Consider the following 23,410-nt stretch of genomic DNA (forward strand, 5'->3'; position numbering starts at 1 on the left):
TTATGTAATAGAGATTTAAATTTGCCAAGAGAGACCAGGGTGTCTAAGTGGATATGGTCCTGTAGCCCATTCCATGCCCAAGGTGCGAAGCTTGAGAAAGATGTTCCTAGCTAACCCTGCTCAAGACAGAGAAAACAGCTGAGCTGAGTAAGGAAAGGGTGGGAGGGAGCGGGGCTCGGGGGGGGGGGGACCGTCTCTCTCTCTCTACTGGTTCAATTAATGTTTAAGTAGCTAAACGTTGCACTATAACAACAAACTGGATAGTTGATGATAATACACATTTAATTTCATTAGCTGAAGTATTCTAAAATCATTTAATCAATTCTCCTTTGTGTGTGTGTGTGTGTGTGTGTGTGTGTGTGTGTGTGTGTGTGTGTGTGTGTGTGTGTGTGTGTGTGTGTGTGTGTTTGCATGTGTGACTGTAATGTAATGTAGTGTGCACGTGTCTCATATCTGGTCTGACATCAGAGGAGTTTGATAGTATTTACTGAGGATTGCCAGATAATGTTGATATTTAAACATTAAAAAAATTACAATACAAAATAAATATACATGATCATGCAACATAAAAAAAATTGTTGTAGGAACGGTTTGGGAGAGGGAGGTAAGGGGTTTTAGATTGTGTGTTGTGAAGTTTAGACTTCAGAGAAAGAGAGTAAAGTACAGAAAAAAAGGTACCGTTGGGTACCAGTATCGATTCCCAGGTAAAAAGAAACATTTTCAGGCTCTGTGTCCTGAACAGACCCACCGCGTAGGCCAGATGCAAGCCGCATTTTACAATAAACCTGTTGGGCTGCTTAAAAAAAAGAAAATAATTATATATATATATAAAATATATATATATATATATATATATTAACTAAATGTCTCTTCAAGTTTTAGCATATGTTTCTCTCGTGTTTTGATTATTCCTGTTCTCCGTTGTTTGCTTTTTCCCGTGTCTCGTTCTTGGACTAACGCTCGTTGTCTTCTCCTCTCTCCCCATCAAGGAACCGTACCTCCACCCCGGAATTCCCTGCGTCGCTACCCATTCATTTCACACTCATTCTTACTCCCCTCACCACCTCTGTGACATACCTGGGGTTCATCGTGGAGGAGGGCCGAATGCGCGCTGACCCAGACAAGATCAGGGTGGTGGTAGAGTGGCCCCGACCCACGACCGTACGCAGCTCCGACGTTTCCTTGGTTTCGCCGGTTTCATCCGACGCTTCATTAAGGGGTTTAGCCAAGTGGCGGCCCTCCTCACCGCATGCACCTCCACGACTTGCCATTTCACCTGGACCCCGGAAGTGGAGGCGGCCTTCTCTGCCTTGAAGGGTCTGTTCACCACAGCTCTGGTGCTGGCCCATCCCGATCCTGCGAGACAATTTATCGTGGAGGTGGATGCATCTGACACGGGGGTTGGTGCCGTCCTCTCCCAGCGGTCGGAGGAGGACCAGAGCATCCACCCCTGCACCTATTTCTCCCGGCGATTTGACCCTGCTGAGAAGAACTACGACGTAGGCATCAAGGAGCGTCTCGCCATTCACGCCGTGCTCAGGGAGTGGAGACACTGGTTGGAGGGAGCGAAGCTGCCATTCCTTGTATGGTCAGACGGACCACAAGAATCTGACCTACATGAGAACAGCGAAGGCTGAACTCAAGGCAGGCGTGCTGGGCGCTATTCTTCAGCCGTTTCGATTACACCCTCACCTACCGCCCGGGGTCAAAGAATGTCAGGGCAGATGCCCTCTCCCGGCTGTTCCCTGGGGAGACCTCGGAGGTCCCTGGGACCCTGGACACGATCCTTTCCCCAACCCGAGTGGTGGGGGTCGTCACATGGGCCATCGAGTCGGAGGTTCGACGAGCTCAGCGCGCCCAGCCCGACCCAGGCACCGGACCGAGGTAAAAGTGCTGGAGTGGGGGAACTTTAGCCATTTTGCCTTCCACCCCGGAGTGCACCGAACGGCCGAGTTCATCAGCCGGCGGTTTTGGTGGTCCACTCTCAAGGGGGATGTCAGGGAGTTTGTGGGCATCTGCACCATCTGCTCCCGGAGCAAGGCTTCCCATCGCCCACCGGCAGGTCTCCTGTGCCCCCTCCCCATTCCCGGTCGACCTTGGTCCCACATTGCCTTGGACTTTGTGACGGGCCTCCCCATGTCCCAGGGTAAAAACACCATCCTGACCATCGTAGACCGATTCTCCAAGACCGTCCACTTCGTCGCCCTTCCCAAGCTCCCTTCGGCTGCTGAGACTGCAGAGCTTCTCACGACCCACGTGGTACATCTCCATGGTATCCCACATAACATCGTCTCCGACCGGGGCCCCCAGTCCAAGGTGTGGCAGGCCTTCTGCAAGGGGATTGGGGCCACAGTCAGTCTCACCTCCGGGTACCACCCCCAGACGAATGGGCAGGCAGAGCGTGCCAACTAGGCCATGGAGGCAGCCTTGTGCTGCATCACCACCAGCAACCCCGCCTCCTGGACCAAAATGAATAGATATAGCGAATAAAAGAAATATCGATTAAAACCCGGGATTTCTCGGGTTTGGCGCCCAGAGCATGGCGAGTTAACCCGACTTATGTCGCTGTGCATTCAGCCCTTTTCTCACCCGTAGGTGTTGATGTGTAACGTTTATCACACTGTATTTGTGGATGTGCTGTTTGCCAACCAGAGTGTGTCTGTTAACAGCTCTGTTTCCTGTCAGCTTGGCTCAGCTTCCTCTCTGCTCTACACATCCTGTTGGCCACTCTCCTAAAGACCAGGTGTATAAACACATAGACACAAACACACAGCCACACATGGAATGGAGGCGTGCACACGCACAACATGGAAATAAACACACTCACCTTGCCCTCAGGAACCTAGAGAGCATTAAGCCACTCTTGTAAAATCGCAATACCCCAGTACAAAGCAACCACGCGCACACACACGCACACGCACACGCACGCACGCACGCACGCACGCACGCACGCACGCACACACACACACACACACACACACACACACACACACACACACACACACACACACACACACACACACACACACACACACACACACACACACACACACACACACACACACACACACACACACACACACACACACACACACACACACACACACACACACACACACACACACACACACACACACACACACACACACACACACACACACACACACACACACACACACACACACACACACACACACACACACACACACACACACACACACACACACACACACACACACACACACACACACACACACACACACACACACACACACACACACACACACACACACACACACACACACACACACACACACACACACACACACACACACACACACACACACACACACACACACACACACACACACACACACACACACACACACACACACACACACACACACACACACACACACACACACACACACACACACACACACATATCATCATCATCATCATCATCTTAGAGTAGCAATAGTTTCCAAGACTCATGCTCAGTTCTTTCCAGGAGCCACTGGCCTCACTTCCAGGAACAGTGAATCACGCTGGGTTTAGTCTAGGAGACGGCAGGTATGCTAACATAATGGTAGACTCCAACATCTCTAGGAGAGAGAGAGAGAGAGAGAGAGATAGAGAGAGAGAGAGAGAGAGAGAGAGAGAAGCTTGAAGCAGCCAGGGTGTTTGGTGCCAGCGGATGCATTTTGTCTTAAATGAATGGCACTGCCTTTGTCCACTGTACAATCTTTATGACTGTGTTATGCAGGAATAGACTTCCTTTTATGTATTGTACTGTATGTAACTGGTTTGGGGGCCAAGTCAATTTCAAACATATGCTGTTGGCCCACTCTTAAAAGACAACATTCTATACTTTACCAAAGGTAGTTGTTCTCTGTTACTCCGAGGGAAACAACTTTATTGTGATGCAATGGATAACGTGTCATTTCGTTCTCGGTTCTGTATAGAAACCTTTACAACAGAACACCTGTTATTGGTAAAAAAAAATTAAATCACATTTGGGAATGTTTTTCTTGGACCTATTTCCTATTTGCAGAGTATGTAGACATGTTGTTGAATACTGAATAGGCAGATGTCTACTATTCCGTCCAGCTTTATGGATTTGCAGCCTTCAAACACCACCTCGATGAATCATAATAGCCTCGGGTTCTTCTGAACACTGCTGTGAGCGTGGGAAACTATATAGAGCATAGCCAATGTTCCATTCAGTCAATTGAAAATGTAAAGAGCAACTGATAGTTATTGGCTCACAATATAGCATCCATTCTCAATTATCCCTTAACTCTTTGAGTGCCACCGACGTTCCCCATCTGTACTGGCTGGCGCCAGCGTTATTGACCATTTTAGCGATGTTTGCAGACCCATCGTGTGTTCTGTATTATAACTATGGAAACAATAGTATGGCTCATTTGACAGGCATTGTTCATAGTCCATTACTGACTAATCAGTTCATTTCTACACACTGTAGTTTGTTACACGCTACACATCACCCCTTTCCAAAATAATCCAGTCTTTTTCCATAGATCGCGAGATATGACGCGTTATATGCAATAAGCCTGAAACCCCAAATACTCCCAAATCAAAGGTATATACCATGTACATATGTGCCTTCACAAAATCATCAAGGGGTGGGGGGTTGTTTCAACTAGAAACTGCGATCATGTTTGTCGAGCATGTTTTACGTTAACGTTAAAAGTTATGTTATGTTAACACGACACTGTGATCGTTACAAAAACATGTTTCAGGTTTGGTAAAATAGACATAGAATATACCTTACCTTAGCCAGAAGGTATTCCAAAAAGAATAATTCCCAGTGATCGCATTGCCATCGCGATTACCCGTGTATATGTCTATACTTCCAGTTCCAGTTCAAAAGGTAGGCGATACTGCCACCTGGTGAGATTCAATCGTCATTGCAATTCCAACGTAGGCAGATGAGCCAGGGACACCTAGAGGGCTCCGGCTGACCATATAGAACGGGGATCAAAGGAAAAATATCAAAGGATCAAAACCCGAGAAATCTCAGGTTTTGGCACTCAACGCATGGCGAGATAACCCGACTTATCTCGGGTATGGCACCCAATGAGTTAATGCATTGGTTCCCAAACTTTTTCAATCAGGCCCCACTTGGGTAGCGGCTACAAACATGCAATTTCCTCTACTACTAACAAGACAAGATTAACATAACAAGACACAAAGACACAATTAGTTTTATTTGAAAATGAACAAAAGCTTGGAAAATGATCCTGTGCCACTGTGAAATAATTAGGCCTAATTAAACATTTAGTTGTAGGCCTACAGTAGGCTACTTCCCTAAGTAGGATATTTCTTTTCATTAAAATAATAATAATTAGCCTGCAGTACTTCCCTTTTGTTCGATTCCTCTCATAAATTCCTCTCATGCAGGCTAGTGTAATGTTACGTCTCACTCTCTTTTTCGATTCCCATTCATTCACTAATTTGATTGGTCAATAGCTAGCTAGCCTGAAACACAAACTTACAGTACAATGATTTTACAATGGACAATAACACCTTTTGTGGCTAAACATATTTAGGCTTCTGAATGTGCTCTGTATAAGGAATAACACATGACAGTCAATACAATTTTGTTGACATTGGCATTAATCAGTTTTGGTAGGCTAAATAAGCGGACTTAAACCACTATAGGCCCATCTCCAACCTTCCCTTCATATCAAAAACCCTTGAGAGGGTGGTTGCCGCACAGCTTCAATCCCACCTCGACACATACAACCTCCACGAATCCTTTCAATCCGGTTTCCGCCCACAACACAGTACCGAAACAGCCCTTGTCAAAATAACCAACGACCTCCTCCGTGCAGCTGACTCTGGGCTTCTTACCATCCTCATCCTTCTTGACCTCAGCGTGGCATTTGACACCATATCACATCCACTACTCCTGGACCGCCTGGCTGGCATTGGGATCACTGGTGTCGCACTCTCCTGGTTCACATCTTACCTCACTCACAGACAACAGTTTGTACAACTCAGGACTCACAAGTCAGGGTGTTCAGCTGTTTCACTGGGTGTCCCCCAGGGGTCAGTATTGGGTTCCCTCCTATTCACCATCTATCTCCTTCCCCTGGGCACAATCCTCCATTACCATGGGGTCCATTTCCACTGCTATGCAGACGACACACAGGTCTACATTTCCTCCAAGCCCACCACTGCCCTTCCTCCCACATCCCTCACCACCTGCCCTGAGGACATCAGGAGCTGGATGAGCAGAAACATCTTGAAGTTAAATGGCAGCAAAACTGAGGCCCTGCTCATCGGCTCCAAATCCACCCACACCAAATCACAAACACTCCAGTTCTGAACATCACCATCGACGGCTTCCCTGTACCCTTCTCCCCCCAAGTTAAAAGCCTTGGTGTCATTCTGGACGGGTCCCTCTCCTTTGCACCACACATCAAAAACATCACCCGGTCTTTCGTTCACCTCCGTAATATCTCCAGACTCCGCCTATCTCCGTCCCAATCAAACACTGAAACCCTGGTCCACTCATTCGTCACATTCCGGATCGATTACTGCAACGCTCTCCTCACCGGCCTTCCCACCAAACTCCTCAACAGACTCCAAATTATCCAAAACTCTGCTGCCAGGATCATCACCCGCACCAACTCATCCGACCACATCACCCCGTCCCCATTCAATTACACTGGCTCCCTGTGCACTACCGGATCTACTTCAAAGATCTCCTACTCACCTTCAAAGCCCTCCACAATCTAGCCCCCATCTACATCACTGACCTCCTCCAGGAATACACCCCCTCTACTGAACTCCTATCCATTCCCAGCTCACGCCTCAGCACCATGGGTGCCCAAGCTTTCAGCTGCTCGGCTCCCAGACTCTGGAACTCCCTGCCCCCACATGTCTGACAGTCTGACTCCCTATCATAATTTAAATCACAACTGAAAACCCACCTGTTTAAACTTGCATATTCACTATAACCTGTGTCACTGTTTTTTACCCCCTGCTGTTTATTTGTTTAGTTATTTTAACTTCACTGTTTTATACTTCCTGTTGTTTGTTTTGTTTTTAACCTCGACTTTTAACTGACTCACTGTGTTTTTATGATCTGTAAGGAGACCTTGGGTGTCTCGTTTGCAGCTAGTTCAGAACGCCGCTGCCCGTCTGCTAACGGGAACACGTAAGCGGGAGCACATTTCCCCTGTGCTGGCTCGACACTGGCTTCCTGTGCGTTTTAGGATTGATTTTAAGGTTTTACTGTTTGCTTTTAAATGTTTGAACGGCTAAGGCGGCTAGGTGGTGCAGTGGGCAAGGCGCTCACCTCCAATCCTGGAGACGCTGGGTTCGAGCCCAGCTCTCCACATTGCTTTCAGTTTGGCTGGTCGTTCGTACTAATACATTTGGCAGTATTAGGGGGTGGGAAACTGATGGGTGGGGATCGGACGTTGTGGACAGCGACTCCTACAGGTCGGTTGGTGCGCCTGCGCAGTAGAATCAGGAAGCGACGGGGGCGGCGTCCCTCCAAAGCGCAGACCCCATGACGCTGAAAGATCGCGCTGTGCAGGTGAAAAGATGCGACGACTGCTACCTCGAGTACCGGAGGGGACTCGTGCTATGTATGGCTTACACGTCCACATTACAGCCAGCTTGTGGGAGGCATGAAACAGCGTTCGAGACAGGGGAGGGTTGAATTGGACGATACAAAATTGTGATGGGAGAAAAATAGAAAATGGGAGAAAAAGTGGATAAAAAAAAAATTTGAACGGCTTGGCACCGGGCTACCTCTCGGATCTGCTGGAACCTTATGTTACTCCAAGGTCCCTCAGGTCCTCTGACCAGCTCCTCCCGGCTGTTCCCAGGTCCAGGCTGAAGCTTAGGGGGGAACGTGCTTTCGCTGTGGCAGCCCCAAAGCTCTGGAATGAGCTGCCACTGCATGTTAGGCAGGCCCCCACTTTTCAGGTGTTTAAGTCACGCCTCAAAACACTGGCTTTTGGTTTTTAAACAGTTTTTTTGAGAGACATGCCTTTTTTATGTGACATATTATATGTGTTTTTTTTATTGTGTGCTTTTATGTTTCTTTTATGTTTTTATGTTTTTATCTTATGTTGTGGGACTTGTACAGCACTTTGGTCAACTTTGTTGTTTTTAAATGTGCTTTATAAATAAAGTGGATTGGATTGGATTGGATACTGTATTTTATATTAGAATGTATAATACATAACATAGGAAATGTATATCCCGGACCGTATTTTATTGTTAGGCTTATTTGTATTATTATTCGTGACTTTGTTTTTGTCTATCTAAATGTTTATTGTTTACTGTGAGCAATTTGTAGTGCCAAATTTCCCTCAGGATGAATAAAGTATTTCTATTCTATTCTATTCTATCTATTTTTTTATGACAATTCCCTTCCTGAGTCGAATTAATTGAAAGTGAGTTGAATGCAGCCCTGAGAAAGGTGAATGAATGAATGAATGAATGAATGAATGAATGAATGAATGAATGAATGAATGAATGAATGAATGAGCATGGTGCTGCAAGACTGACCATCCACAGACATGAGCCTTGATGAGCTCAGACACCCCGAAGGACATGGAGCCCATGAAGTCGTTCCTAGTGGTCCTGTCCCAGTCCCAAACCTCGATGGACAGACGCCGATCTTTGTCTGATGCCTTCAGCTTACTGTAGATACACAAATAGAAGAAAGAGAAGACGAGAAGGAAGAAGAAGAATCTTTAAGAACTTTATCGTCAATTTACACATTCAAGGCTAATAACATTAGTGTTTCCACAGTCTGCATATCCCTCCAAGTTACACATACAGTACACACAGTCCTCCACACATATGCATTTCTTCAGAGGTTAGAGCGGAGGAGAGAAGGTGAAATATATATTGTCTATAGGCTATACACACACACACACACCCACGAACACACACACACACACACACACACACACACACACACACACACACACACACACACACACATACATACACACACACACATACAGATGTACATACACACACATACACACACACACACACACACCACACACAGTCAGGTGAAGGGTCTCAGGTGAAGGTGAAGTGTCTCAGGTGAAGGGTCTCAAGTGAAGTGTCTCGGGTGAAGGGTCTCAGGTGAAGGTGAAGTGTCCCAGGTGAAGTGTCTCAGGTGAAGGTGAAGTGTCTCAGGTGAAGGGTCTCAGGTGAAGTGTCTCAGGTGAAGTGTCTCAGGTGAAGTGTCTCAGGTGAAGTGTCTCAGGTGAAGGGTCTCAGGTGAAGTGTCTCAGGTGAAGTGTCTCAGGTGAAGTGTCTCAGGTGAAGGGTCTCAGGTGAAGTGTCTCAGGTGAAGTGTCTCAGGTGAAGTGTCTCAGGTGAAGGGTCTCAGGTGAAGTGTCTCAGGTGAAGGGTCTCAGGTGAAGTGTCTCAGGTGAAGTGTCTCAGGTGAAGTGTCTCAGGTGAAGTGTCTCAGGTGAAGGTGAAGTGTCCCAGGTAAAGTGTCTCAGGTGAAGGTGAAGTGTCTCAGGTGAAGTGTCTCAGGTGAAGGTGAAGTGTCTCAGGTGAAGGGTCTCAGGTGAAGTGTCTCAGGTGAAGTGTCTCAGGTGAAGTGTCTCAGGTGAAGGGTCTCAGGTGAAGTGTCTCAGGTGAAGTGTCTCAGGTGAAGGGTCTCAGGTGAAGTGTCTCAGGTGAAGTGTCTCAGGTGAAGTGTCTCAGGTGAAGTGTCTCAGGTGAAGGTGAAGGGTCTCAGGTGAAGTGTCTCAGGTGAAGTGTCTCAGGTGAAGGGTCTCAGGTGAAGTGTCTCAGGTGAAGGGTCTCAGGTGAAGGGTCTCAGGTGAAGTGTCTCAGGTGAAGTGTCTCGGGTGAAGTGTCTCAGGTGAAGGGTCTCAGGTGAAGTGTCTCAGGTGAAGGGTCTCAGGTGAAGTGTCTCGGGTGAAGTGTCTCAGGTGAAGTGTCTCAGGTGAAGTGTCTCAGGTGAAGGGTCTCAGGTGAAGGGTCTCAGGTGAAGTGTCTCAGGTGAAGGGTCTCAGGTGAAGTGTCTCAGTTGAAGTGTCTCAGGTGAAGTGTCTCAGGTGAAGGGTCTCAGGTGAAGTGTCTCAGGTGAAGTGTCTCAGGTGAAGGTGAAGGGTCTCAGGTGAAGGGTCTCAGGTGAAGTGTCTCAGGTGAAGGGTCTCAGGTGAAGTGTCTCAGGTGAAGGGTCTCAGGTGAAGGGTCTCAGGTGAAGTGTCTCAGGTGAAGTGTCTCAGGTGAAGTGTCTCAGGTGAAGGTGAAGGGTCTCAGGTGAAGTGTCTCAGGTGAAGGGTCTCAGGTGAAGTGTCTCAGGTGAAGGGTCTCAGGTGAAGTGTCTCAGGTGAAGTGTCTCAGGTGAAGTGTCTCAGGTGATCTCAGGTGAAGGTGAAGTGTCTCAGGTGAAGTGTCTCAGGTGAAGTGTCTCAGGTGAAGGTGAAGGGTCTCAGGTGAAGGTGAAGTGTCTCAGGTGAAGGGTCTCAGGTGAAGTGTCTCAGGTGAAGTGTCTCAGGTGAAGGGTCTCAGGTGAAGTGTCTCAGGTGAAGTGTCTCAAGTGAAGGGTCTCAGGTGAAGTGTCTCAGGTGAAGGGTCTCAGGTGAAGTGTCTCAGGTGAAGGGTCTCAGGTGAAGTGTCTCAGGTGAAGGGTCTCAGGTGAAGGGTCCTAGGTGAAGGGTCTCAGGTGAAGTGTCTCAGGTGAAGTGTCTCAGGTGAAGTGTCTCAGGTGAAGGGTCCCAGGTGAAGGTGAAGTGTTTCAGGTGAAGGGTCTCAGGTGAAGTGTCTCAGGTGAAGGGTCTCAGGTGAAGGTGAAGTGTCTCAGGTGAAGTGTCTCAGGTGAAGTGTCTCGGGTGAAGTGTCTCAGGTGAAGTGTCTCAGGTGAAGTGTCTCAGGTGAAGGGTCTCAGGTGAAGTGTCTCAGGTGAAGTGTCTCAGGTGAAGTGTCTCGGGTGAAGTGTCTCAGGTGAAGTGTCTCAGGTGAAGTGTCTCAGGTGAAGGTGAAGTGTCTCAGGTGAAGGGTCCCAGGTGAAGTGTCTCAGGTGAAGGGTCTCAGGTGAAGGGTCTCAGGTGAAGGGTCTCAGGTGAAGTGTCTCAGGTGAAGTGTCTCGGGTGAAGTGTCTCAGGTGAAGTGTCTCAGGTGAAGTGTCTCAGGTGAAGGTGAAGGGTCTCAGGTGAAGGGTCTCAGGTGAAGGGTCCCAGGTGAAGGGTCTCAGGTGAAGTGTCTCAGGTGAAGGGTCCCAGGTGAAGGTGAAGTGTCTCAGGTGAAGTGTCTCAGGTGAAGTGTCTCAGGTGAAGGGTCTCAGGTGAAGGGTCTCAGGTGAAGGGTCTCAGGGGAAGGGTCTCAGGTGAAGTGTCTCAGGTGAAGGGTCTCAGGTGAAGGGTCTCAGGTGAAGGGTCTCAGGTGAAGTGTCCCAGAAGTACCTTTGCCAAGTGCTCAAAATGTTTGGCATTTTTAGCAGTGGCACGCAGAGGGAAATACTGTATCGGCTCAAAGTTGTAACACTTGTCTTTTGTGGGCTGTTAAATTTCTTGTATGACAAAGTTGACTTGTATGGATACAGGCCCCACTTTGTTGAGTACTCCATATTAAAACAATACTGCAGGTTCAATACGTTTTATATCATGCATCATGATGCATCATTGTATTGTCTAAATTGATGCTCTCTCTCTCTCTCTCTCTCTCTCTCTCTCTCTCTCTCTCTCTCTCTCTCTCTCTCTCTCTCTCTCTCTCTCCTAGACTCACAAGGTGAAGGACTCGTTCCAGCAGGGGTTGAGCGAGGAGCGTATGGTTCTGGTCTTCTGCTTTGTCTCATTCTTAGGGTCAGGGATTAGCTTGAGTTTAACATAGGGGTCTGATAAGCCGTTGGGATCCATAGGAATCAGGTTTCTGGCCTCACCCACTGGAGGAAGAGAGAGAGAGCGAGAGAGAGAGAGAGAGAGAGAGAGAGAGAGAGAGAGAGAGAGAGAGAGAGAGGGAGAGAGGGAGAGAGAGAAAGATAGAGATAGAGAGACAGAGAGAGGTAGAGAAAGAGGCAGAGAGAGGTGGAAAATAGCCACAGTCGTTGAATGAGACAGATTCAGAAATGACAATGAAATGACACATTCTCCATTGCATCACAATAAAGTCGTTCCCCTCGGAGTAACAGAGAACAACTACCTTTGGTAAAATATAGAATGTTGTCTTTTAAGAGTTTTTTTTTTTGTGCACCAAATTCTTCAGCAGGGGCCAACTGACTGTGAAGGAGAGCATGTGAGCGGAGCGGAGCGCTCGAGAAATCCGCTCTTCGCTCTAGACGTCTGGTTCCGCTCTCATTCGCTCATGTTGGCCCGCCCCCCCAAGTCGCTCACCGCTCACCTTCATTTACGAATCAAGCGCTACCCGCTCCACAGCTCGCTCAGCAGAATTTCTTTTTGGAGCATGATGTAAATTAGCTTGATTTGACCAAACTACAACAGTCTATGCACCCCCTGGGCCCCTTAACAATTGTTTGTATTGAGCCGTATTGTATTGTACCCATTCTGCAATGTTAAATAACGTTTATCCATTCAACTATACTAAGCTATGGTAGCTAGCCGCAATGCTATGGTCGATCCCATTCACGTTAGCATGTAAGCTAACAACAACAACAGCGTTAGGTTTAGTCTCTCGCTTTTTGAGAGACATAAACTCTCCGCTCTTGGTGGTACATTGTGTTGATGTTGGTTTCGTTTCATCAATAAATGAGGCAGAACACAGTGAATGTATCCTTTTTTTTTTTATTGGACTTTGTTTGTTTCTCACTGAAAATAAATGTTGCGTTCGCCCGAGGTCCCGACAGGTGATTTAAAGATGGCGGATTCTACTTTGGACTTAGCAGGATGTATAGTGACGGTTCACCCTTCTCATTGGTTGAAAATGGCCTTCATGTTTGTACATCGCCACCTGTTGCTTTGGAATTGTACTACATGTATATTACATCAGTTTCTGTGTGATCGTGTGCACTGAGCGGCTGGGAGCGGCTCGGAGCGGAGGAGAGCTCTCGCTCCGGAGTCGCTCGGACCCATTTTAAAACCCACTCCACGCTCACGTCAAAATCCACCGCTCCGCTCACGCGCCGTGCGGCCCGTGCCGCTCACATGCTCTGCTGTGAAGCATTCTGACTAATACTCTGTGGGCACGGTGTGAGATGACCCATGTATAAAGAGCAGTGAGAGTTCCAGTGTGTGTGTGTGTGTGTGTGTGTGTGTGTGTGTGTGTGTGTGTGTGTGTGTGTGTGTGTGTGTGTGTGTGTGTGTGTGTGTGTGTGTGTGTGTGTGTGTGTGAAAACAAGGACAAATAGACAATATAGCACGGAAAATAGAAAACACAAGTTAACTGTTTCATATCCTATAAGGAAACTAGATCCAATCCCTTCATCAAGGTACTTTGTTGATGTTCTGCCTGCATGAATATGAGCTGTGAAAAATAAATTCCTATTTTCACTGTAGAAGGTAAACAAGACGGAGTTGATAACAACATTAACTAATAATCACTCTCTGTTATTATGAAAAGTGAGCACGGTTAGATGATTAGCGAGAAAATAATGGTTTAGTGGCGTGACAGCTATCTACTGTGTGACAACTGACAAGCGCTGCACACAAAAAGAGCTGTGTTACATGGCAACAAGGAGTGAGTAGGAGAGAGGGAGAGGGAGAGAGAGATAGAGAGAGTATGCTACTTTCACCATGGTGACAAACGCCATCACTCACCACTTAGCCTGATAATATCAAATCAAAATGTCAGCTACCATTCAAAGGTGCTATATGACGTAAGAATTGTTTTGAAAATCCTTTCAGTACAGAGTAATGTTTTTTGGACAAAACATTGGACACAAGCTAGAGACATTCTAAATTATGTGTTTGTATAACACTGAGTGACTCAGAAATAGGCCCAACAGATACAGTGTAGTTCACATGGAAATACAAAATTATAATAATAAGTGAAGTGGCATAGCAAGATTTCACAATGCTTCTGGGTAGCATGGCAACCTTAAATACTGTTGTCACCAAGGTAACCACTCCATCACTGAGCCTTGCAGGTTATGGATAAGAGAGGGAGAGACTGAGGGAGAGAGAGACTGAGGGAGAGAGCGAGAGAGAGAGAGAGAAAGAGAGAGAGAGAGAGAGAGAGAGATAGAGAGAGAGAGAGAGAGAGAGAGAGAGAGAGAGAGAGAGAGAGAGAGAGAGAGAGGGTCGAGGCCTATAACAGCTGGTCTGGAGTCAGATTTGTCCTCTCTGAACACCATTCACTAATCTTACTCCCACACATCTGACTAATGTGAGAGCTGTTTTCATTCCAGTGTCAGAACCTGTAATAAATTGCTGCTGTGTTTCTGTAGAACGGCATGGCCGGACCAAAGGCAGGAGAGACAAGGTAGAAGATAAAGCTACACGTGACGTCAGTAATACTAGCATCTAAAGCTTCTGTAGAGAAAAAGAAAACAGAAAAGAAACCCAAACACAACTCAAATGTAATGTAGGGGTCTATCTGTCTATCTCCCACTCTCTCTCTCTGTGTTCCAGCCACTTTGCATATTTAAATCTAATCACACAGCAGTGAGGAAAGTAGGCTAAGCATGCAATGGGCTTGTTAAATGAAGGTTTCAGAGACTCATTGAACTCTAGTACAAGGGCACTTCTGAGTTCCTTAATAAAAGAATGTGGAGAGAGTTTCCTACTCCAAAACGTAAGATTTCTCAGGGATGCGTACACTCGGGCAAGTGGGGTGACATTGGCTCAGGAGGTAGAGCAGTCGTCTGGTAATCCGGAGGTTCCCGGTTTGATTCCCGCTCCTCCCGGGCAGCGTGTCAAAGTGACCTTGAGGAAGACACTTAACCCCTAACTGCTCCTGATGAGCAGGTTGGCACCTTGCATGGTTGCCTCTGCCGTTGGTGTGTGAATGGGTAAAATGTGAGGAACAAATTGTAAAGCACTTTGGATACAAGCGTTATATAAAAAATGCACCATTTACCATGATGCAACATTTTATCACACCTGAATCCAATAATTAGGCTAAGGGTTTGATAAATGTGTGCTGGTGAAAAAAGGTTGTATCGCGCTGCGTCACGAAGCAGCCGTCCCGGGTTTGCTTCCCACTCCCGGTGACTCCCATTTGTCGCATGTCTTCCCCCTCTTCTCCCGTTCATCCTCTCCTCATCTGTCGGTCATGTCTGACCATGAAAAGCAATAAACGCTAAAAAAAATATATTTTCTTTCCCATGCAATGCAAAGATAATATAAGTTAAAATTCAGTTACTTTAATTAAATACACCTTTGCATGACCATAGGGAAGCATTAATGGTACCTTCTGTACCACATACATAATTTCTTTCATTTGTTCAAATGTACAGAAAACATTTGTGGAGTGGATGATTTTGATTAGCCCATAGGCATACAATAGCGGCCACATGAAAAGGAGGTGCGTGATGGGCATATGTGCCGTGCTGTGGAGTGCACAGGGTGCTTGAACTGATATTATTGTTTACTGCTCCACGAAGCACTGTTGGTTTTGCATACCTTTATAGCCTGTGTTGAGCATCCTAACATAGACCATGTTACATTCCACTATTTAATTTGACTCTGAAATTCATGTTATTTGATCGGAGGGGTAAAAAAAAAGTATTGCATCTTTATTCAATAACATTACTGATAAAACTAGCAAGCAAGCCCATTGTTATAGTTCAGTGAGCTAGTCAGACAACCAGACTAACATAACCATAAAACAACACTGTTCAATATTACTGTACACTTACTGTAGATGTCTGTATATTTGACTGTATACTTTATATTAGAATGTATAAACATAACATAAGAAATGTATATCCTGGGAGCTGGGTATTTTTATTCTTAGGCTTATTTTATTCTTCATTCATGACTTGTTTTGTCTCCCTAAATGTTTACGGTTTACTGTGAGCGATTTGTAATGCCAAATTTCCCTCGGGATGAATAAAGTATTTCTATTCTATTCCATTCCATAGCTCATACATTTGAGTACCTTGAAGCTAAAGCGCTCCCTTGATGTAGTCAGGGAATCGCCTCGTTTCCTAGAATCCACATTCAGCTTCATGTCAGTTGATGGGAATTACAGTTGGATCTAGCTCTGCTGCTTTGCCTTCTGGCTCATCCATCTTCACCTCTTTACACTGAGTTAGCATCTCTTCACACATTTATTGTTCTCCTCCCCATTGCTACTGTAATTGGCCGCTGCAATGTTCAGAGAATACAATATGTTTTACTTTGTAATGGCTATTTAAAATGTAATTATGTGCAATACTTCAAACGAAATGACAGATTTTTTAAAACAACTTGATTACAATTACACAAAAAAACTACTCGATTACAGTAACAAGAGTAAATGTAATTAGTATACTGTATGGACGCACTGATATTGAAACCTTCTGGAATATTGAACATTTTTGGAATCTTCCTTATGTTGTTCCACTTGTGGCCAAAAGAGGGCACCTCATGTCTCCTTTTCAGTCCTCAGTATTGGACAGGGGCCAAGTCAAAAGTTCATGTCTCATTCAACATGTTCAATTTGACAGCTCCGTCAATAACCAGGGGTGTTCAGCTCTCTCTTTCTTTATACCATTCTCTTCTCTCTCTCTCTCTCTCTCTCTCTCTCTCTCTCTCTCTCTCTCTCTCTCTCTCTCTCTCTCTCTCTCTCTCTCTCTCTCTCTCTCTCTCTCTCTCTCTCTCTCTCTCTCTCTCTCTCTCTCTCTCTCTCTCTCTCTCTCTCTCTCTCTCTCTCTCATTATCTCACTCTCTGCCGAGTCCCGACACACACCCTTACCACTAACAAATGCAAACGGGAGCATCTCATGTTCTGATGTGAAAGCTTCCTTCTACCAACTTGGCAGCGTTAGAGGCATCAGTCATCGCTATGACGATGCTGGCATCACCACATCAAAGCCCAGTTCAACAACACGGCTGTTGACTTCCTAATGAGGCTCCGGCAAACATTACAGTCACGCATGCAAACACACACACACACACACACACACACACACACACACACACACACACACACACACACACACACACACACACACACACACACACACACACTAGGGCTGTCACATTATTTTCGATTTTCAAATGTAATTTCGAATTTACATAAAAACACGAGATTCGAAGGTGAACGGAGAAATTCTAATGTGAAAAACATGGTTAAATTCATAATTTACCATCCCTCGCCAGCCCTATTTAACATGGAGAAGTTCCCCTTCTTTGCAGGGCTATAACTTTTTAAATTGTATTGCTAAATTGACATTACTATGGCCCATTCAACGTCCTATATCTATTGTTCAGGGTGTAGCAACGTTATACTTTTTCATTCACATATTCATACTAAAATACGGTCTAAAGTATAAGTATGTTTTTATCGTTTTCTGCAGCTTTCTCCAGAACTTGATTTATAGCCCCAAATGCATTATATTGATGATGAAATACAGTTTGATAGGAATCTGTGCGAGATAAAAAATTTCAACTGGACGTGCTTCTAGGAGTTACTAAGTATGATCTGATGTTGACCGGATGGGCGGGGGGTCGTTTATAATTCCGTGGCCAACGTTATATCATTCATCTAGTGTGGGTAGGGTGACCACCTGTCCCGCGACTCGCGGGACAGTCCTGATATTGGGCCGTTTGTCCCGCGTCCCGCAACAACAAAACAATGTCCTGCAATTAAAAAAAAAAAAAAAAAAAAAAAAAATTATTTTTTATCTTTCAAAGATTATTATATAAAAAATGTTTTAAATGTTGTTAATTTAATGCCTCGTTCCAATACCCTCTTATATTTAAATTAAAAAAATCGGGCGACGTCACAAACCAATGCATTGCGCAGCCGAGCAATAGTATCCATCTGCAGGACCACAGCACCGACACATTCAGGACCGCGACACTTTGCGGACCCACACTCTCCAGACCCTCGCTCCCATTGGCTGATTTGTGTCACGTGACCGTCCCACCCAATGGCTGAATTGGAGTGGGACGGTCACGTGACCCAAATCAGCCAACGGGAGCGAGGGTCTGGAGAGTGTGGGTCCGCAAAGTGTCACGGTCCTGAGAGTGTCGGTGCTGTGGTCCTGCAGCAGGATGCATCTCCAGCCGTGGCTGCTGAGCAGCTCACTCGAGTCGCGCTGCCTGTCACCTGTCCGAGCCGGTGTTCTGCGAAATTCTACTACTCTGCTGAGAACTGCTGCCGTAGCGCGAATGTTTGGACAGCTGGGTGACGTCACCTATAGTTCACTCCGAATTCCAACAGGATCATCTACAAATACATTCGGCTGCAAAGCCAATTACATGCAAATATTTACATGCATATACAGTTCAAAAGGTGCAATGAAAAACATATGTTTAAGATATTGTTTAAGATATATCAACAACAAGACTCAACAAGACGTTCGTCAGCAAGGTGGCATGATATTGTAGTGTGAACGATTGTGGGTCATGCGCATGCGTGCGCCATGCGTGCCAGCAGGTAGTAGAATTTCGCAGAACACCGTTTCTGATGATCCCCAAAAGGTAGAATGCAGGATCTGCCACTGACAGGAGCTTCACCATCACACATGGAGCGGAGGAGAGGGGGACGTCACATATAGTTGTTCAGCAAGTCTGGCCCGACTATTATTGAGAACTGAATCAATCAGAGGGTCGGTTTGTTATAATAACAGAATACACAGGGAGTATCGCCGGGACACTGTCCAGAGGGAAGGGGGCAATAGAATTCGGAGGCTAATATCCTAGTAAACAATATAATTAACTCTGAATATAATAATGACGAAAAATAAACAGGATACACAACACAACAAGGTGCACTACCCTGTTTATTTTTCGTCATTATTATATTCAGAGTTAATTATATTGTTTACACTGTCTTTCTTCTAATATAACCCTGCCCATTCCCAAATCATATTCAGAAAGTATCACAGAGACTTATATTGACAGCGGAATTAGTTATTATTAGTAAGACACAACATTTCCGTAGTAATTGACCACCAGACTCTTTCTCTTAAGGCATTAACTGGGTTAATTAATATAAATGTTATATTGTAACTGTCTAGTTACACATTGGTTCCGAAACATGTATGTTCCAGGCTGCAATTTTGAATCTGAGAGAGCTCTGGTCAGCGAAGCCGGCGCCGTTCGCGAATCGCGACCTCCATGTTTTGGGGCTATTCATCAGAAAACTCGGATCCCGATTCGGCTCCCATCCGTCGGGCAAGAACTGGCGGTTTTCAGCCTCTATCTCTGGAGCTTAACGGAGTTTCGAGTTTGGGATTCACCGTGTTGAATGGGGCGTCTGAACTAAGCGAGGACCTCATGCGCATGCGCGGCGAAGAATGCGGATGCGCCCTTGCACTCTTCCGCTGTCATTAAGCAACACGCTGCCCGGACGAAATATGGGTGAGCACCACTTCATCCGCATCACTTCCTGTTTGGGCGATCCGCCGATCGGCCACCAGATGGCGCTCTTGAACCGTTGGAGAGTTGAGAGGGGCTCAACAGTACATATGTCTCCGGGGGAGAAATATGATTTCGATCACAGATTTTTGAAATATTGATATCAAAGACGCTGCCCAGCGTCTTCGGCAGAATGAGCATGGCGGGGAAAGACGCTGCCCAGCGTTTTTGGCGATTAAAGTGTTAATATAATAATAATAATAATAATAATAATTTCAATAACCTTTTGTGGAGGATACCGGTAAAAACGGTAAAACACGTATTCCAAATAATTACTGGTCATGGTTATTTTTAGTCTTGCAATTTTCGACCAGCACACCGGCGTGATGTCGTTTAGTTTGACGAGGTCTGGCGGAGAATTTCCTGAACACTCATCAAAAGAGCAGGCCTGAAACTACATAGTAGCTAGTTTTGATTTGGTGTTGATAGCCCAAGAAATAATTGAAACAGGATAATTTTAATTCGATGCTAAATGTACTCTATTTGTATTAAAATCTTCGCAGTTTTTTATCACGCTAGTGATCACGCTAGTTGTCGGTCTTTTGGAGTGCGTTTGGAGTTTTTTATGCCGTTTCAGAGGAGGATTATGAGTTCAAGTTTCTTTAATAGTTGTCATACAGAAGTACAGAATACTTTCATACAAAATGCTTCTTACTGTTACGCTCCAGAGACTGTGCTAGACAAGATAGTATCAAATAACATAGTATAGCATGTCATTTAGAAGTAGAAAATGAGGTCACAGTGTTCAGTATAGACATATGTACAATGTTCGATGCAGAATAGACGTAACTGAGTTACCATATAATATACAATACTATGCAGTGTACTAATGTACAGTACTATATAGTGCAAAGCAGAAATGGGATGAGGTACAATTTAGGTACAATTTACAGTAAGGTGTACGAGTTGTAGTGCAATCCTTCATCAATACATATAAAGTGTGGGGAGTGGGTGCTACAGTGTGTTTGTTTAAAGTGGGTGTGTGCTATAAAGTGTGTGGAGTGGGTGCTACAGTGTGTTTGTTTAAAGTGAGTGTGTGCGTGTGGATGTGTGTGCTATGTGCGTTTGATGGTTGTTGTTGTGTAGTGTTCATTGTTCGTTTAGCAGCCTGATGGCCTGGGGATAGAAGCTTCTTCTGAGTCTTTCTGTGCTCGCCTTGAGACTCCGGTATCGCTTGCCTGACCGCAGCAGTTCAAAGAGGCAGTTGTTCGGGTGACTGGAGTCTTTAATGATTCTCTTAGCCTTGCCCTTGCAACGCTTGTTGTAAATGTTCTGGAGGGTGGGGAGCCCCCCTCCAATTGTGCGTTCGGCTGAACGTGTCACTCTTTGTAGTCTGCTTCGGTCTTGTGCAGTGCTATTCCCAAACCAGGAGGTGATGTTGCCAGTCAAGATGCTCTCTATTGTACATGAGTAGAAGTTCTTAAGGATCTTCTGACTGACTTGGAACTTCCTTAGGCGCCTGAGGAAGTAGAGGCGTTGTCGTGCCTTCTTCACAACACTGTCAATGTGTGTGGTCCATGTCAAGTCCTCGGATATGTAGGCTCCGAGGTACTTAAAGCTGTTGACTCTCTCAACCGGTGCCCCGTCGATGCTGAGGGGGCTGTAGTCCTTGACCCCCGACCTCCTGAAGTCCACAATCATCTCCTTTGGTTTGCTGACGTTCAGGGAGAGGCTGTTTTCCTGGCACCATCCCGCCAGGACCTTGACCTCTTCCAGGTAGGCCCTCTCGTCGTTGGCAGAGATCAGGCCCACCACCACTGTGTCGTCAGCAAATTTGATGATTGTATTGCTACTCCGCTGAGCCACACAGTCGTGTGTGTACAGGGAGTAGAGGAGGGGACTCAGAACACAGCCCTGGGGGGCCCCTATGTTGAGGGTGATGGATGAGGAGGTGCAGTTGCCTGCTCTCACCACCTGGGGTCTGCCCATCAGGAAGTCCAAGACCCACTGGCAGAGGTCATAGTTCAAGCCCAGGTCCCTGAGCTTGGCTATGAGTATGGAGGGGACTATGGTATTGAATGCCGAGCTGTAGTCGATGAATAGCATTCTCACATAGTTCCCCTGCCTCTTGTCCAGGTGTGATGCTGCTGTGTGCAGCACATGGGCTATGGCGTCCTCCGTGGACCTGTTGGGGCGGTATGCAAATTGCAGGGGGTCCATGTTGATGGGGAGGGAGGAGCAGATGTAGCCCTTTACTAGCTTCTCAAAGCACTTCATGGCTATGGAGGTGAGAGCTACAGGGCGGTAGTCGTTGAGGCAAGCAGGCTTGGATTTTTTGGGTACAGGGATAATAGTGGACTTCTTCAGGCAGGTGGGGATGACAGCCTGTTCTAAGGACAGGTTAAATATGTCAGTGAAAACCGGGGCCAGTTGGTCGGCACAGACTTTTAGGACGCGGCCGGGGATGCCGTCCGGTCCTGCTGCCTTCCTGATATTCACTTTTTTAAAGGTCCGCCTCACCTCATGCTCTGTTACCCTGAACACTGAGTCTCCATCAGCAGCAGACCCCCCCCCCCCCATTGCCGTGGCTTGTGGGCTGGTGTTGTTATTACCAGCATCAAACCTCGCATAGAAGGTATTGAGGTCATTTGCTAAGGAGATGTCACTGTTCAGTTTGAGGGAGGCGCCTTTGTAGTCTGTCATCGTTTTGAGCCCCTGCCACATAGCTCTAGAGTCAGCCTGTTCAAACTGGAGTTAAATGTTATCCTTGTAGCGCCGTTTGGCCTCTGTCACTGTCCTCCTTACGTTGTATCGCGCCACCTTGTGGTCATTCATGTTGCCTGCCACTAGGCCGTCGTTGTATGCTTTGGTGCGCGCTCTCAGAGCTTCACGGACGGATTTGTCTACCCAGGGTTTTTGATTTGGGTAAACTCTCATTGTGGTAGTGGGGATTGTTTCTTCCACCAAAGTACGAACATAGTCCAGCACTGTCTCCGTGTAGACATGAATGTTATCTGTGTCGCGGAACACGCTCCAGTCTGTGCAGTCAAACGCAGCCTGGAGCGTCTCCTCTGACGTCAAATCCCATTTCTGCACCTCTCGCGAGACTACGGGAGTGCTTTTGATTCTCTGTTTGTACTTTGGTGAAAGGAAAATGGACGCGTGATCTGACTTACCAAAGCCACTAGCAGAATGAGCCTTGTATCCACCCTTGAATTGCGTGTAACAGTGATCTAGGATGTTACCGCCTCTGGTGTTACAAGTCACATGCTGATAGAAGTCAGGTAATACCTTTCTCAGATTGGCGCTATTGAAATCACCCACCACTATAATGGCGGCGTTAACGTTCGCCGCTTGGATTTTATTTACCTCGTCGTGGAGTCTGGAGAGCGCGACATTATTGCTGGCTTGCGGTGGAATATACACTCCTACAAGGATGATCGCCGTTAACTCCCTCGGGAGGAAGAAAGGACGACACTTGATGGTTATATATTCCATGTCTGGGCAGCAGTGGTTCGATAATTCCTTCACGTTAGCTGGATCGCTCCAATTGTTGTTAAACATGAAGGCAATACCTCCTCCACGTTGTTTGCCGGACAATGCTGATCTGTCCTTGCGGTGGATGAAGAAGTGGTCGGCCGGTTGTATGGCGTGGTCTGGGACGTCCGGTGTCAACCACGTCTCGGTGAAGCAGAGAACGTTACAGTCTCTAACGTCTCTTTGGTATTGAATCCTTGCTCGGATGTCATCCAGTTTATTGTCAATTGATTGTACATTGGCTAGCAATATACTGGGTAGTGGCGTTCGGTGTCGTCTGGATCTCAGCCTGTTCCTGTTATTATGAGGCGAGGTAAGAAAATAATTGTTTATACATATAATTGTTTGTACATAGGCAACCTGAGAGCGCATTTTCATTGTTTCTTTTTTTTGCAATATATTTTTATTTGCATTTCTCAATTTTACAGACAATTTACATTGAA

General features: G+C 46.2%; 1 protein-coding gene across 1 annotated transcript in view; it reads right to left on the reverse strand.

Moving 5' to 3' along the window:
* prkcab (protein kinase C, alpha, b) overlaps window positions 1-23,410 on the reverse strand; it is a gene marked incomplete at its 3' end in the record, with an annotated part of 626,135 nt that overhangs the window by 145,435 nt on the left and 457,290 nt on the right. The window contains exons 6-7 of the mRNA XM_084328655.1: window positions 11,752-11,908; window positions 8,557-8,691 (exon numbers count right to left, since the gene is read on the reverse strand). Coding sequence (XP_084184781.1) covers window positions 8,557-8,691; window positions 11,752-11,908 — 292 coding nt within the window. The remainder of the gene's footprint in view (window positions 1-8,556; window positions 8,692-11,751; window positions 11,909-23,410) is intronic.

The sequence above is a fragment of the Notolepis coatsorum genome (assembly GCF_963971535.1).
Source record: "Notolepis coatsorum genome assembly, chromosome: 14".
Classification (NCBI taxonomy): Eukaryota; Metazoa; Chordata; class Actinopteri; order Aulopiformes; family Paralepididae; genus Notolepis; species Notolepis coatsorum.